Source organism: Pollachius pollachius (assembly GCF_949987615.1).
Source record: "Pollachius pollachius genome assembly, chromosome: 12".
Lineage (NCBI taxonomy): Eukaryota > Metazoa > Chordata > Actinopteri > Gadiformes > Gadidae > Pollachius > Pollachius pollachius.
The window spans coordinates 19,075,616-19,092,241 of NC_136945.1; the positions used below are offsets into that span (position 1 = coordinate 19,075,616).

The 16,626-nt window shown below is 48.1% G+C and overlaps 1 protein-coding gene across 3 annotated transcripts; it reads right to left on the minus strand.

Moving 5' to 3' along the window:
• Positions 1-52: 52 nt before the first annotated feature.
• Positions 53-15,982, minus strand: LOC307084094 (SPRY domain-containing protein 3-like). 3 transcript variants are annotated; one of them, XM_079748257.1, is made up of 11 exons: positions 15,858-15,982; positions 14,890-15,035; positions 14,373-14,448; positions 12,972-13,096; positions 12,229-12,364; positions 11,782-11,970; positions 9,282-9,431; positions 5,800-5,857; positions 5,303-5,446; positions 4,181-4,317; positions 53-2,352 (listed from the first exon to the last, which is right to left on the minus strand). In XM_079748257.1, exons 2-11 carry the CDS (start codon positions 15,015-15,017, stop codon positions 2,218-2,220), a joined length of 1,278 nt encoding a protein of 425 aa, XP_079604383.1. In that variant the 5' UTR covers positions 15,018-15,035; positions 15,858-15,982; the 3' UTR covers positions 53-2,217. The 3 variants fall into 3 exon arrangements, with proteins under 3 accessions (XP_079604383.1, XP_079604384.1, XP_079604382.1); XM_079748258.1 differs by having other exon boundaries at positions 5,327-5,446; positions 15,739-15,976; XM_079748256.1 differs by having other exon boundaries at positions 15,739-15,976.
• Between the last annotated feature and the right edge of the window lie 644 nt (positions 15,983-16,626).

The following is a 16,626-nucleotide window of genomic DNA, read 5'->3' on the forward strand; positions in this document are numbered from 1 at the left end:
GGAGACAGAACAGACTTTGCGTTATGTACATCGTCCGTTTTAGTACTCAAAATAGAACATTATCAGTCTATTTAATAGAAAAGATACATGCACACACTGGAACAATGAGAAGAAGACAAAGAAGTATTCAAACTGTATCACTGACGCGTCTTAACACAGACATAAGTGTTGTTTCTCCTAAATAAACAAGCTTTATATTGGCCCATTAATATTCAGCTCGATAGAAGTCCAAACGTTAATGTTCTGCATCTTAAAGTGCTGACTATGTAAAGCATATTGCATCACTTGCTTGGAAAAGCCCCTTTTTCTTTTGCAGCCAAATATTCCTCCGGTTTCATTAATAACTAATAATCAGACTGTTCCTCCTGTTCTGCGGTAAGGCTCATTTGAAACCACTTTAATTCCTCATTCGATTTGTATTTAGCGGATGCTTTATGACCGATTCCTCTACCGATTTGTATTCAGCCTATGGTTAGTGACCTCCAGGACCTTCAGATAAAGGTCATGGAGGAGCAGGCAGGATGGGACACCGGGGATCGAACCCACAGCCTTTCAGCTTCCAGTAAGTGACGGCCCTCTTTTAGCCTGCTTTAACCACGCAGTCGATGTGGTGGTTGTTTTGGAGGTCATAAGGGTGCTGTAGCACCCTGGTCACTTTAGTATGGAGTATGGGGTCTCGGTGAGGTGAAAAGCTGACAGACTTTTCACAGCTCACTGGCAGTGCTTAAGTGTGATGTGTTTCACACTTAAGTGTTTCTGATGGGGAGTCAGCCTGAAGGACCCTTGGTTTGACCAGAGGGCTAGATGGGTTTAATGGGTTTGACCAGAGGGATATATGGGTGTAATGGTTCTGTTTGACCATAGGGATGAATGGGTTTAATGATACTGGGTTTGACCATAGTGATAGATGGTTTAATGGTATTTATCATTGGTACTTATCATGAGGTCTGGGGCATATCATCCTTAACAGATACAAAATATACCCGGTACATTTGGAAATTGTTAATTACATTATATTAATAGTTAAGAATTGTAGAAAATCGATTTAAATTAGCAGTTTTGGTTTGATAATTTATATTGGGGTACTCTGGCACAGCTTAGACGATTCTGAAGTATAAGCTATTATGCATATCGGTCTTTAACCTGTAATGTTCTTCAGACTACCGGAAGAGTGTCTGGACGGCGTCAGGCTGCAGAACCTTGTGGTTTAAGGACAGACTTCCGGTCTGTGAATTCATGCCAAACAACAAGCAGAAACCCTAACGAGCAGAAAGACTAGTCTAATGTCGCCGTTTTCAGGTTTGCTAGGATCTAGGGACGCACCCAACATTTCCCGATGATTTCTAGCTGTTGTTCAAGTGATATAAATAAAACAGCAGACTGATTGTCATTCAGCGCGCTCCTCTCTACAACACTGCCAGCATGTTGCCCACTCTGTCCTCAGCACTGAGTTACTGCAGAACGCAGACTCGATCTCAGCAGGGAGCTTCACCTGTTCATGCCCGTCACCAGCGGCAGGAGACAGTTTAACAGAAACCCTTGTAGATACTGTATAATGTTTAAAATATCAAATCTCTTCATTCAATAGGATGATGGTGGCGTAAGGTCTAAAATGGTTCTTATGGTCTACCTTTGTTCAACTCTCTTAGAGCCAAATATAAAAATAAGTGGTGTCGCCCTTTCTCTGTCGCCTTCGATAAACTATTTTGGAGTTAGCGGTCGAGCAACATTTTAAAACATGGTGATATGTTATGGAACAGCATTCATGTGTCGTGTTATGATCTTTGTAAACTATAGAGACCCCCCTCTGATGCAGGGCAGCCCTTTCCCCCTCAGGGCTGACCTGAGATCAGTTCTCTTAACAGCTGGCTACCACACTCCCACACTGACACCTGACCCCAGGACCAGCCAATCACAGGAGAGCTCGTTAGCCTCCTGATTGTTCACACAGAGGGGATTGGTTGGAGGTGGATGCTGAGCTCCAGGCCCGGCTAGTGTTGGTCGACCAGGACACAGTGGGGACAGAAGATAGAAACCTTGGCAGCGAACGAGCGGTGGTCCTCCGTGGAGCTCAGCTGGGGGTCCGGCTGGTCTAGGGTCCACCGGACCCCAGTCCAGGGAGCTGCAGGATCCTGGAGGAGTGCTGAGGCCCAGGTACGGCCCTGGGGGCCCCCTGGTCAGCCGCTGAGAGGGGGGGGGCAGGTGCATCCCTGGGGGTCAGCCGCTGAGGGGGTGCAGCTCCACGCGGACCTTCTCCCCCGTGCTCATCATGCCCACCGTGGGGTAGAAGCCCCCTGGTGGCAGCACCACCTCCCTGCGGCCCACCAGCTTCCCGTTCCTCGTGAAGAAGACCTGATCGGACACAAGGGGGCAGCAGAGAGCAGTGAGAACCAAACAGGACCCAAACACAGGAACCACACACACACACACACACACACACACACACACACACACACACACACACACACAGGACCCTACACCAAGCCCCCAGGAACAGTGCATACTTCCGCAATCCACCAGTGCTGGTATTGCAGCTGTTTAAGCGGTCTGTGGACGGGTCCCTCGATTCGAGGGGCCCAGAAGTAGATACCTCCGTTCACTCCAATACAAGTGGGGAACAGGAATGTGTCTCCGCAAAAAATGTCTGGATATCAATCAAAGGCTCATAATTATCTTCATGCCATGTACTAAATAAATTGAAGTTTTCTCTTTTCAAAACACCACCTCAAGCGATTTATTAGCCGTTTTATGTTATTATTTTTTGCTGGAGAAGGAGGGGTGGGCAGCTGAAAGGAGTCGTAGTGAAACAAATGTTTCGGCAGGGCATTCGAGAGGGCCTAGTGCACGGCTCCGTTAACTTCTCGTGTCCAAGGTTTTTCCTTTTACGTAACATGAATGACGTTGATGGTTTTTAGGCACTGTGGTGACTTTTTATCACTAAAAGTGTTCTAGTGATAAAGGGATTTTTAGACTGGTTCAGTTGCTGCTCAATGACTCTCACGCTCCTCTGCTTGCGATCATTGCGATTCGCCATGTATTGATCCATTTATTCAAAAGATCCAAAGACAAAGAACGGGTGCATTACGGTATCATTTTCATAATATTGTTAATAGCCTAATTAACATTTCAGTTGCGTTAGTATTTAATTTTTCATTTGCCTGTTTAACTGTGTGACAGTTAACAATGTTTGTGTATTACAATTATTTATGTGGGTAGGCTACTCCAACCTCGTTGCTGATGGATAAATATCGTTGCTGATTTTTTTATAAATAGTTGGAAGGAATCTGTTCCTTAAGCAATAACATTGAACTGTATTTTTTTCTAGGCCTACATACATTTACTATGTTGTTGGTGTTATATGTTATATGGAGCAATCTTTCATATTTATGAAGTAAACTTATACTTCCATGGTTGGTAAACAATGCGACTGCGATCACTCAGACCTCTCGCTTATGATGCTACAATGCTAACAATGCTAGAAAACAATGAATATTTCTGCATCCGGTACGTCATGAACTAGGGCGTGGCTAGGCTCCCATGATGCGGAAGCAAATCTCTCCTTGATGTTGCCCTGCGACATTGAGCAGTTTTCATAGGAATGAATGGGCGCCATTTTGGAATCCGCTGTCCATTCTATAATATGTCCATGCCCTACACACACACACACACACACACACACAGGACCCTACACACAGGAACCACACACACAGGACCCTACACACACACACACACAGGACCATACACACACACACACAGGACCCTACACACACACACACACACACACACACACACAGGACCCTACACACAGGAACCACACATACACAGGACCCTATACACAATCACACACACACACACACACGACCCTACACACACACACACACAGGACCCTACACACAGGAACCACACACACACACACGACCCTACACACACACACACACACACACACACACACACAGGACCCTACACACAGGAACCACACATACACAGGACCCTACACACACACACACACACACACACACACACACACACAGGACCCTACACACACACACACACACACACACACACACACACACACACCCACACACACACACACACACACAGGACCCTACACACAGAACCCACTCGCCGGACCCCCCAGCCCCAGGAGGTGGCCCTCCGGGTCCCTCTGTGCCCTCCTCACCATGACCTTCTGGCCCTCGGCCCCCTCGGCTTCCTCTTCCTCCTCCTCCTCCTCCTCCTCCTCGTTGTTGGCGTACAGGTCGTTCTGCACCTGGCTGTCCTTGGACTGGGCATCCGGCTCCCAGTCCTCAGAGTCGTCTGTGGGGAGGAGGGAGACAGGGAGACGCTCAGAGGGGGTCCGACACCGAGGGAGACTCTCAGACAACCTTTCAACATTTAGACATTTACTGATGCCTAACAGTATGAGGCTGACCGCCTGGTTCCTGGTTATAATCCCTGGAGAACATTATCCTATAACACTAGAGACTGACCGCCTGTTTCCTGGTTGTTGTCCCGGGGGAACATGATGCCACACTAGAGACTGACCGCCTGGTTGTATATGAGAGACTGCCCACCTAGTTCCTGGTTGTACTGACCGCCTGTTTCCTGGTTGTACAGACCGCCCGTTTCCTGGTTGTAGTCCCGTTGGAATATGATGCCACTACACTAGTGACTGACCACCTGGTTCCCGGTTGTACTGACCACCTGGTTCCTGGTTGTATATGAGGGACTGACCGCCTGTTTCCTGGTTGTACTGTCTGCCTGGTGCCTGGTTGTACTGACCGCCTGGTGCCTGGTTGTATATGAGAGACTGACCGCCTGTTTCCTGATTGTACTGTCTGCCTGGTGCCTGGTTGTACTGACCGCCTGGTGCCTGATTGTATATCAGAGACTGACCACCTTGTCCCTGGTTGTACTGACCGCCTGGTTCCTGGTTGTACTGACCGCCTGTTTCCTGGTCGTAGTCCCTGGGGAACATTATGCCACTACACTAGAGACTGACCGCCTGGTTCCTGGTTGTACTGACCGCCTGGTTCCTGGTTGTATATGAGAGACTGACCGCCTGGTTCCTGGTTGTACTGACCGCCTGGTGCCTGGTTGCATATGAGAGACTGACTGCCTGTTTCCTGGTTGTACTGACCGCCTGTTTCCTGGTTGTAGTCCCTGGGGAACATGATGCCACTACACTAGACTGACCGCCTGTTTCCTGGTTATACTGACCGCCTGGTTCCTGGTTGTAGTCCCTGGGGAACGTGATGCCACTACACTAGAGACTGACCGCCTGTTTCCTGGTTGTACTGACCGCCTGGTTCCTGGTTGTACTGACCGCCTGGTTCCTGGTTGTAGTCCCTGGGGAACATGATGCCACAGCCCATGAGGTCCCCCTGGTTGCAGCGGGGGCCAAAGGGGTCCCCCACCCCACTGCCGTGGAACATCTTGCCGTCGTCTGCAGAGGAGAAGTCAGTCGTTACTCTACGGCCTTCACTGCCGCCTGAACATGAGGGAGAAAGTTGCTTATTGCATCTTTCTTACTTCATATTTCGGCTCACTTGAATATTAATTTGTTAACGTGTCAACTTCTATTTTCAAAGAAAATAAATATTGTCCATCGGACACAAGTAGAAATGTTGACTTCAAAACCTGTTCCCTTCACTGGGCTGCACTGATGCATCGCTTGAACAGATTCAAGACTTGACTGTCAGTCACAATTTTATCTGTATGCAGTAGGGGTGTGTGTGTGTGCGTGTGCGTGTGCGTGTGCGCGTGTGTGTGTGTGTGTGTGTGTGGTCCTCCACCCACCAGCGTGGTAGGCGATAGATCCTCTGCTCCACCCAGGGTGTCTGTTCTTAGGGTAGTCCTGTCAACACACAGACAAATATAGTATTTAATAGCGCAACTAACAGTCAAGAGCAATTATGTGCTCACTCTAAAGCTGGGTCATTTGGTGAAAGGGAAATGCCCTATCTCACCTGCAGGGGCAGTAACACACCTTTCAGATGGTAGGGGTTGGAAAATATAATGACCTAAACAAGCCTGAACTCATCACTAATCCCAGACCATTACTGTAGAACTAGACCAAACTCATCTCTGATCACAAACTGCTACTGTACTATCTAGATCTTACATCTCTTCAGACCAACCCATCACTAATCACAAACCATTACTTTACTAACCAAACCCTACATTTCTAAAGACCAAACCCATCACTAATCACAAACCATTACTTTACCAACCAAACCCTACATCTCTTCAGACCAACCCATCACTAATCACAAACCATTACTGTACTTACTAAACCCTACATTAGGGATGGGCCGATGGTCGATTCTTTAGATGGATTCCATCGTCGATCGTCTCAAGTTGCTGATGAAAAGGCGATTTTCTTAAAAAAAATGATTGCCGGAAAAACAATCTGAATAAGTGTATACATGTCGATTATAGCGGACTACACCATCTCTTCTATTCTGCATGGAATTCTATTCCGATCAGAGAATTGTATTCCGATTGAGGCGTATATATGATCATTTTTTATTCCAATCGAGCTGTTCTTCCACTTCTAATCGGATCAGAAGTGTCCGGTGTAAACGTGGCTATGTGGCGGAGCTATTGCGTGTGCGTGTGCCTGAACGTCCTCACGCTCTGGCGTCAACGGAAGATGGAAGCTTGCAGACGACCAGCGCATCACTAATCACAAACCATTACTGCAGCCATTACAGAAGAATCAACCAACTTAATAAACCAGTGTATGAAATAAACCAAATGGCCACACACCATAGCAGAGCCCTTTATCAGACAGTAGTGTTCTGCCATCGGCCTCAGGGGGGTTAGAATGGTGAGGCTGAACTCTAACACCTCCCCCAGAACAGGACCCAAAGATCAGCCTGTAGCTGAAATGTCAATTACCTCAGCTGGACTCCTGGTACGGCCATCGTTAAGAGCAAGCAAAGGTCGATCTTCAAAGTAACAACTCTCCTCTGTTTCGGCATCGCATTGTTGGAACGAGCTCCCTGCCGACGTCAGGACCACAGAGTCCCTCACTGGCTTCAGCAAAAGACTCAAGACTCACTTGTTCAGAGTTCACCTTGACTCTGCATAGCCAGCCCCCCTTACCCCCGCCCCCTTTTACACCCTTATTGTATGCTGTACGTCCTGACCTTTAAAAAAATAGTACTTAGCATTGTGTAGCATCTTATCCTAGCTATCTTTGTTGTATACGGGGAATGGGTTAACCTAGCGATTGTTAGAGCTTGGCACTTGGTTCTATGAACATCCCTCCTGTACCGACAGCGATATATTGTTATTTGTCTTTCTTCTGACTAATGTACTTAGTGTAAATCTCTTTGGATACAAGCGTCTGCTAATCGCCCTGAGTGTAAACGTGGATGAAGGGAACGGCCAGCCTCTGCTCAGGGCTGCAGAGGAATGCACAACAACACGTGCAACAACACAGCAGCGTCAGAGTCATCGCTTGTTGCCGGAACCACACGCCCGTCTCAATGTTTGCAACCAGGGGCAACAGACACCGTTTGTTTTTCCCGTCTCTGCGTGAGAGCTCCGGCATAACAAAAGCTCTGGAGGACAGCGGGGGCATCAACCTCAGATCCCGGGACAGGTTCGAAACCAGACCACACCACAGGAATGGATACTGCGCCAAGACCGCAGACGTGCGAGGTTTCCCCAAGCGGCTGAAAGTCGAGTCCCCCCTGGGGGGAGAGGCGTACGGGCAGAGGCCGGCGTGCGGAGCTGGAGACGCGGGGGTGCGTAGTGAGGCATCGATACCACCGTCAGCAGCCCCCGGGGGGGAGCCACGCCTCGAAGGAGCGGAGGCGTTTGCTACACCACTGAGTCACAGTAGCATCAGGTGACGGAGGTGATGGAGGCTACACCGCTGGGTAACCACTGCACCAACGGGTGATGGAGCCTCCACCACTGAGTTACCACAGCACCATCAGGTGATGGAAGCTTTACCACTGAGTCACAGCACCATCAGGTGATGGAGGTGACGGAGGCTCCCCCGGCTGGCCGCTCAGAAGTCTTCCCCTCTACATTACGTCCTCATTGGAATGACTTAATGAAGGCAGCCAATCAGGGGCTATTAAACAACCATTAAGACAGGATGTGCTGGTTCAAAAAGGTACGGGGTCAATGGTGTCGCTGACTGCGCCTCTGTTGTGTAAACATTCCACCAGTCGTTTCTCTGAGAACGGCCTCAACATGAAGTCTGAGTGCTGTCCCCAATTAGGATTAGTGATTGACTGATATATCGGCCGATATTTGCGTTTTTTACGTGTATCGTATCGGCCGATATTTTGTTCAGTATCGGCCGATTTTTTATTTTTCCCGTGATTTACAGACAGTTCAATAAATGTTACTTTTTTTTAAATTGACACATTGTAACATTTGTTATCATCATTGTGTCATTTTTACGATGTTAATTGAGGGAGGCTTAGCCTGGAAATCCAGGCTAAGCCTTGGCCTAACATTGGCCTAATCAGAGCAGGGGAGAAGGGGTACGGTAGACTGGGTAGCCCCGCCCGTTCTGCCGGCGATTTGAGTTCGCTCTGCAGAAGGGTCTGGAGAAGATACATTTCTTTGTAGTTTCGATACGTTTTCGCGGGAGCCAATCACCAAGCTGGCTTTTCCCCCGGGCGCGCTATTGGCTGGTTTAACACAATGACGACAGGGAAGCGACGGCAAGCAGCCAATTGCGTACAGAGTCAGTTGAACTAGGCCCGTTGATCACGCCTCTTGTGCTGGAGAAAATGACGGCAGCTTCCCCAGACCGACGTGAAATCCACGAATGAGCTTGGTCGGGCGATACCCAGGCTAGGTGTACGGAGCCTAGTGACGGTGACCGCATGTAAAACACACCCCACAACACATCGAAAGGCAACAAATCCCTCGCCAAACGAACACCATCGCAGATCCGCCGGCTCCTCGTCTTCTCTGGCAGAACCCGACACTTGACCATCTGCATCGCATTGTGCCATCACTCCTGCACTTAAAGGTTAACGTCGCAAAAACAAGAGCACGCACACTCACTGTGGAAAACCAAACCACGGGCAGAATGAGAGAATATTTATGCTCTGATCGTTCCTCCCTCCCGGTCATCCATCACTCCAGTGGAAAGAGTGAGGAGGAAGGGGGAGGAGGAGATGGGGGAACTCCCCCCACATGACGGACGGACAACCCCGAGCTAAGTACACAAAGCGGCGGCAGCTCCCAGCAGAGCGAGCGTGTTCTGCGCGGGGGGGGGGGGGGGGGGGGTGGGAGACTCTTACCCTGCGCGCCAGCCCCAGGGCGATGTAGCACTTCTCCCCGCCGCTCATGATCTCCAGCTCGTAGTAGTGGGCCTGGGTGTCCAGGGGCCAGCGGGCTTGAGCCAGCCCCACGTCCACCATGCTCTTCCCCTTGCCCCGGTACTCCAGCAGCTAGGGGAGCAGGGACACAGCACACAGGTCAGTGGGCCGGGCTCATACAGCGCTTCTCTGACCTGCGGCCGCTCGAAGCGCCGCACAATACCGCCTAACAGGGCTGGGCGATTAATCGGATTTTGATCTCCGTTTCGCTTTTAGCGTCACACGAGCACAAAATTAACACATCAGCTGGATCTGTTCATTATTTAGATTTGAACATTTTCTTTTGGACCATTTTGTGTATTTTTTTAAGGCGAAATTTCAAAGTTCTCAGATGCAACGTTTTTTTTGGGAGAGACATGCTGAATAAATACATCATGTTTTCAAACTCAAAAAATAATCGTTTGAATAATCGTGATTTCAATATTGACCAAAATAATCGTGGATTAGGATTTTTTCCATAATCGAGCAGCCCTACTGCCTAACATTCACCCATTCATGCACACATTCACACACAGACGGCGGGGTCAGCCATGCGAGGCGACAGCCAGCTCGTCGGGAGCAGTGAGGGTGAGGTGTCTTGCTCAGGGAGACCTCGACGCTCGGATGTGTGGGGAAGTGACTCAGGCTCCTGGGGCCTCAGGCACCTGGGGGCCGCATGTAGAGCGGGTCGGCTAGTAACCGGAAGGGTGCTAGTTCAGGGATCGAACTGGGAACCTTCCGCTTGCTCAACCTAGTACTATCTAGGCGACAGCAGTGAGGGTTAGCCGTCTTGCTCAGGGACACCTTTACACTCATCGACACAAGGTTGCCAGTTCGATCCCCTGCTCCTGATGAGCCGAGTACACAATGCGCAGGTCCCAGCAGAGTGACCAGGCTCGGGGGGGTGGAGAGTGTTGCTAGTTCGATCTAGCAACCTTTCGGTTACCAGCCAACCCGCTCCACCTCCTGAGCCACATGCATTGTTCATTCATCAAGGAGGGCGGGGGTGCTTACTAAGCATCTCTGAACAATGGATTCCCTCTCAAGTTTCCTCGTCCGCTATTAAAGTTAGTATTAGCCAGGCAGACTGAGGTGGGCTGTTTGGTCAGACATCTGGCCATGAAGAGGATTATAATAACACAAAACACTGTTTTATATTGTGTATTTAATCATCATGTTCATTAACCTTTGAAGTTATACTATAAAGGTCATAAGTTTTACTTTGAGTAGCGGTATGATGTTACACTTTAACGCTATAACTGATAAGTCCTATTTAACTAGATCTCGCAGTATAAAAGTCTCTTAAAGGCCTGAAGGTCAATACTAGCTTCCTCTGTCTTCGTCGTCGGGTGAAATACAAACAAAGAAAACGGAAAACTCAGCAAACCCAGTGAACCAAGACGAGCGAGGTGACCTTGATCCGGTTAATTAAAGGCACAGCAGCCCTTAAAGGTACAGGCGCTAATTAGAGGTGAGGGGGTTGGGAGATCAGAGGCCGCAGGGCATCCAGCTGCAGCCCAGCCCCACTCCTCCTGACACGAAGAGCCTACCTGTGTCTCACCTCTCCGTGCTCCGTCTGACTCACCGCCTGTCAGCACGGACGTATTCAGCCCAATTACCTCTCCTCTTGTCGGGTCAGGTCAGCCCATGTTAAGAGAAAACCCACTTTGGCCAAACCTTTTTTCTTTGCTACTGTCTACATTGTTGGTTCTTTGATTTTAGAAAGCGTGTCGTTTGCTCTTTTGTTGTTTTCAACGTTTCCAAACGTTACACTCTTTAAGATAAGATTCTACTTTATTGATCCCAGACTTGAAATCTGGGCTGAATGTGATGAATATATGGTCCTATACATACCAATACATACTCTTTGTGCTTACATGTAGTAGAAGCTTCGCAAACATGATTTATTAAAGGGGCAGTGTGAAGGATTGATTGATTGGCATCTGGTGGTGAGGTAGCAGATTGCAACAAACGGAATACCCCAGATCTGTTTGTCCGTTCTGGGCTACTGTAGGAACATGGCGATGCATCATGGCGTCTAGTTGAACTCTTATGGAATTCGAGTTCACATGAGGACCTGCAGTGTCACCCCGGCTCTGGTGTTTCATCCAGTCATGTTCCAAAAGCCCTACAGGCGTAAACACTCCTCTGCTGCTTGTTTGGCACCGTGCCGGTTACCGTGACGACACATTCACCGAGCCGGTTACCGCGACGACACATTTACCGAGCCGGTTACCGTGACGTCACATTCGACGCTGCCGCTTACCGTGACGGCATTGCGCCGGTCACCATGACGACACAGTAAATGCGCCGGTTAGCGAGAGGGCGCGGCGTGCCGGTTAGCGTAACGGGACGTTTACCGCGCCGGTTACCGTGACGACACATTCACCTCCACAGGTCCCCGTGACAACACGCCGCGCCGTTACCGTCCCACGGGACTCACCGTGCCGGTGGCCGTGACGTCGTGCAGGCGGCTCCAGTCGTCCTCGTGGCTGTCCACGATCATCATGCCGTCCTCGTCCTCCCTCCTCCACTCGGCAAGCAGGTCCAACTGCACCTCCTCCCCCAGGGAGTGCATCCCCAGGGCGGGGTAGAGTCCCTCGGGGGGGCGGCCCACCTCCACCTTACCTACCTGGACACACAGAGGAGGCTGCAGAGGCTGTCCACGCACACACACACACACAATATCCGTTTTTCTCCACATGCATCCAGTTACACACACACACACACAATTATATCTACACACACGTATATTTACATCTCCATAAACACACACATATTTCTTCGCATACATCCAATAACACACACCTATCTATACATACGTCCAATACCACACACGTGTAAATATATTCAGACACACACACACACACACATAAAACGGAGAACATACCTCCTTGCCGTTCTTGGTGAAGAACACTGTAATCTTTCCATCGCTGAGAGGATCAATGAAGATTCCACAGCCAATCCTGTCGCCGCGGTTACACTTGGGTCCAAACTGCTGACCTACCGTGTTACCGTTGTAGAGCCTGCGGACGGAAGAATGACGGTGAGGATGGCCGGCGGGGGCTAGGGTGTTCAGCCCAAAGGTTCTCTGTTCGATTCCCAACCTTTGTGAAGGACGGCTAAGCCCTTCTGTTCCTTAAGACTCTGATGCACCCGAATGTCTGAGATAAAAGTCCATAGGGACTGGACTTTGGTTCAGTGAGATAGGGATGTCTGTCGGCCAGTATCATGATGCCGCACAAAGTCCATCCTCTACTAAGGGAGATGACAGGGCTATTATTGAACACATTCAAAACTCAGATGCATACAATTAGCATTGAAGCAACAACCCTAGGACATCAACTCATACATCGCTGAACATAAGGCAGTGTGTGTACATCAGTGTGTGTAAATCAGTGTGTGTACGTCCGTGTTGTGTACATCAGGGTGTGTTCATCAGTGTGTTAACATCAGTGCGTGTACATCAGCATGTGTACATCAGTGTGTGTACATCAGGGTGTGTACATCAGTGTGTGTACGTGTACGTCCGTGTTGTGTACATTAGTGTTGTGTACATCAGTGTGTGGTCACATCAGTGTGTGTACATCAGTGTGTGTGTAGTGCTACGTGTATTGTTGTGTGAACACCTACTTGCCGTCGTCGGCGTGGTAGGCCACCGACTGGGGAAGCCAGCCGGGCTGATGATCCAGTTTGTAGTTCTGGGGCACCAGGCCCACAGCGATCATCCCCCTCACCCCCGTGTCAATGATGGTCACCTGCACACATACGGGAACGTCCAACCTTTAACATCCCATTCACACCGGCTTTACATTAGATTTGGCAGACGCTTTTATCCTAAGTGACTTAGAACGGTTCATACACACATTCAACCACGCAAAGCGACAGCCAGCTCGTCGGGAGCAGTTAGGGTGAGGTGGCTTGTACAGGGCACACCTCGACACACCTCAACGCTAGGAGGAGCCGGGGATCGAACTAGCAACCTTACAAACATCTTTACTTTAAAGTTGAGTGCATTCATTCGGATGGTGGTTACCAAGGAGAATGAAGGCTAAACCCTCACCCCTGTTTTCATGTATCGTCAGCCTTGTAATGATACACACACGGTTGTCATAGTACTTCATATTTCATCAAGAGCAAAGCAAATGTGATGATAAAAAATTTTGAACCCACAGCTCTGGTGACCTAGCCCTTGGCAAAGCAGGAAGTCTGCAGCGTGTGTCTCGCCCCACCTCCCCCCAGCAGCGGCCCAGTGTTCAGCGTGGTCTGGGCTCCCAGTACTTCCAGTCCTCTTGATGGGAGTTATCTAGAGCGAGCCGGGCCCCAAGAGGGGTGGGCCCTACACGGATCACTTTGCTCCACTTGGTCTTGTTAAAACAAAAAATATCAATTTACCCTTCCATGCACTAACGTCATCCCCAGGACGCCGGAGCCATGAGGCCTGACAGCCACAGACGGGTCTCGAGCAGTGAGTGCACACACTCCGTGGTTTTAAGGACCCGTCCCGGGGGAGCCATCATCGCAGACGCATTACAATCACAACATTGGCCTAATCGGGCGAGGGGAGCAGGAACAATACTGCTTTCCCATGACCTCACCCCCCATCCACTGGGAATGTGTGTGTGTGTGTGTGTGTGTGTGTGTGTGTGTGTGTGTGTGTGTGTGTGTGTGTGTGTGTGTGTGTGTGTGTGTGTGTGTGTGTGTACATATGTATTTAAAGGAAATACGTCTCTCTGTTGTGGCGATATGTTATGGCCGTAGGAGCGCTGGAAAGTGTGGCCTGACGTAGATCCCCTCCAGATGTGACCTTATACCTGCCTGGTTGATAAGTGAGCTGTCACTAAACGTTGTGATGACCAACAGTCGAGCAGTGTTCTCTAATGGGATGGAAGATTAATGAAACCACCTGATAGAACCCTAGATAAGATGCAACACCTGAGAGCAATACGAGATGATTACGTCATGTTTTAATGGATGGGATTTCATTTGAAGTAATGAAGCCCTGAAGATGGATAGTGACTGTTAAACTCTTACCTCAAAATAGCAGTTTCCTTTAGACACTGGGCGCGGGGCGACGTAACAGCCCACCTCATCTGAGTTCCCGTGATATCTTCAGATAATTTCAGAAAAGGACAAGAAGTATGGAGTTTAGTGCTTTTTTATAATTCATAGAATAGTTGATCACATGAACTAGTCTTTCAAATCTGAGACCTGCTCCAACCCTGACTACATTCAAATCAAGGTTTAAAAACTAGCTTTCTTCTAAACTATTACCTTATATTTTATTAAAATGTCTTTCATGCATTCTTTTGAATCATGTTTTAATGCGTCTTTTTATTTGTTTATTTTAAAACCAGTGGTTAAATGTGTTTTATGCCCTCTTTGAAAGCCTGTTTTATTGCATTGTAAGACATGTTTTGATGTGAAGCTAATTGACTCTGCCTTGTGTCTGAAGCCTGCTCTATAAATACAGCTGCCAAGACCAGTCAGTCTTTACAGCTCATTCAGCGGCAGAATGTGGTTCTACCAGGTGAGTGTTTGTCATGTTTACCGCAGCACGTCACCGTTCCTCTGGATCTTCTTGAAACGCTCCCGGTACCGCACGGCTCGGACTTCTCGAATCTCCCGAATCCGCCGCCTCCAGTTCAGGAAGCGGTAGTGAAGGTTTATGTCGTCCATTTTCTGATGTGGTCAAACCTGGAAGTAACAAAACAATCGACTGTTGAACTGTTGTTAGCACTGGATTATTTGAAAGAGTAAATTTAAGGTCTATCAATAAGTGTTGATGTATAATGATAAGAAACATAAACGTTTGATTTCAGGAGATGCCACCTTTTCGAACATCACCATCATTCAGGTAGATTGTGGTTGCCCCCATATATCTTATTCAAAAACTTAAAACTGCCCATGAAACTCCAATGCGAATGGTGATTGTTTACATTAACTGGTAGAGTACACACAACCAGGAGCCTCCACTCCAAAACCGCGTCTCCAAAACCAGTGGTAGAAGATGACACACATCCTGGAGCCTTCATCCAATACCAGTGGTAGATTATACACAACCATGTTGTGCAGTGGTCAAGGGATGTACATGTGCTGGTATACTCTGATGTATTAGGATTTCATATTAAATGTATGATATATTACGTATATAAAGTATATTGTCTGCTACTTTTAAGACTGAGAAACAGTTAATGCTAACTCCAAAAGCGGATGTTAGACTAATCATTTAAAAATCAATAGCCTGAACCCGAAATAGATTTGCCTGCTATTAATCCAGCAAAATGCAAAGTAATCATATACCTTAATGTTGTCATAATATAATTTAGTAACATTTGATTATCTAAATGTAAATGTAAATGATCTATCACGGAGAGTGAGAAGCGAAACCCAACTTTACCAGTTTAGGAAGTGCACTTGAAGGCATCACCACTTCTTAACTAAACTAACTGACGATTCAATAAGTGTTAGTTAAACACCATTGCTATTCTTTATGACGTAATTTTAATATGTAGATACCTTACGTTATCCTCATACTATCCAAGACCTTTGATGTCACATTTATTCCCTGCTGTTTAACAACTAAAGTGTCGCCGTCGATTTTGTTCTGACCCAATCTTATCAAGAGTTATTTTCTGTCCAAGCAATGACGGAAGTACCTCCTCCTCGGGACTCAACCAATGCGTTACAATAAGGAAGTCCCTCCTCCCCCGCAGTCCGCAACGAATGGACAACGAATGTGTCTGTCTCACACACACACACACACACACACACACACACACACACACACACACACACACACACACACACACACACACACACACACACACACACACAAATACACACGGGTTTCCCGTACGTAGGGTAACCAGACGTCCTCTTTTGCCCGGACATGCCCTCTTTTTGAGACATTTTAAAAAATTGTGTGCCGGAATTTCAAAAACGTCCGGGATTTTATTAAAGCCTCATACAAGTTCACATTGAATTTGCGTTGCGTTTCTCTGGGTCGTTCACAAACTGGTTAGGCTACGCCCTCCCCTACTCAGTTCTGTTCGCTTTGCATTGGTGGAAGTGATGAGGGAGAGTGGTTAAGTAGAGCCTTCAGATTGGACGGCTTGACTTACTTAGTTACCATCATGTTTTGTATTTATATTTTTACCATTATTGTTTTATAGGGACAAACATTAACACATTTGTCCTACAGGGGATTGATAAAGTTCTATCTATTGAACAGAAAGAAACACTTGGTCATACTTTACACACTTTACCACAGCATTGGCCTACTGAA

Excerpts from the sequence above, each read along its gene's own strand:
- LOC307084094 (XM_079748257.1), bottom strand. The coding sequence starts at position 15,017 with ATGGACGACATAAACCTTCACTACCGCTTCCTGAACTGGAGGCGGCGG. Across the intron at positions 13,097-14,372 it reads AAGGAAACTGCTATTTTGAG|GTGACCATCATTGACACGGG; the intron begins GTAAGAGTTTAA and ends GTATGTGTGCAG. Across the intron at positions 11,971-12,228 it reads TCACCAAGAACGGCAAGGAG|GTAGGTAAGGTGGAGGTGGG; the intron begins GTATGTTCTCCG and ends CTGTGTGTCCAG.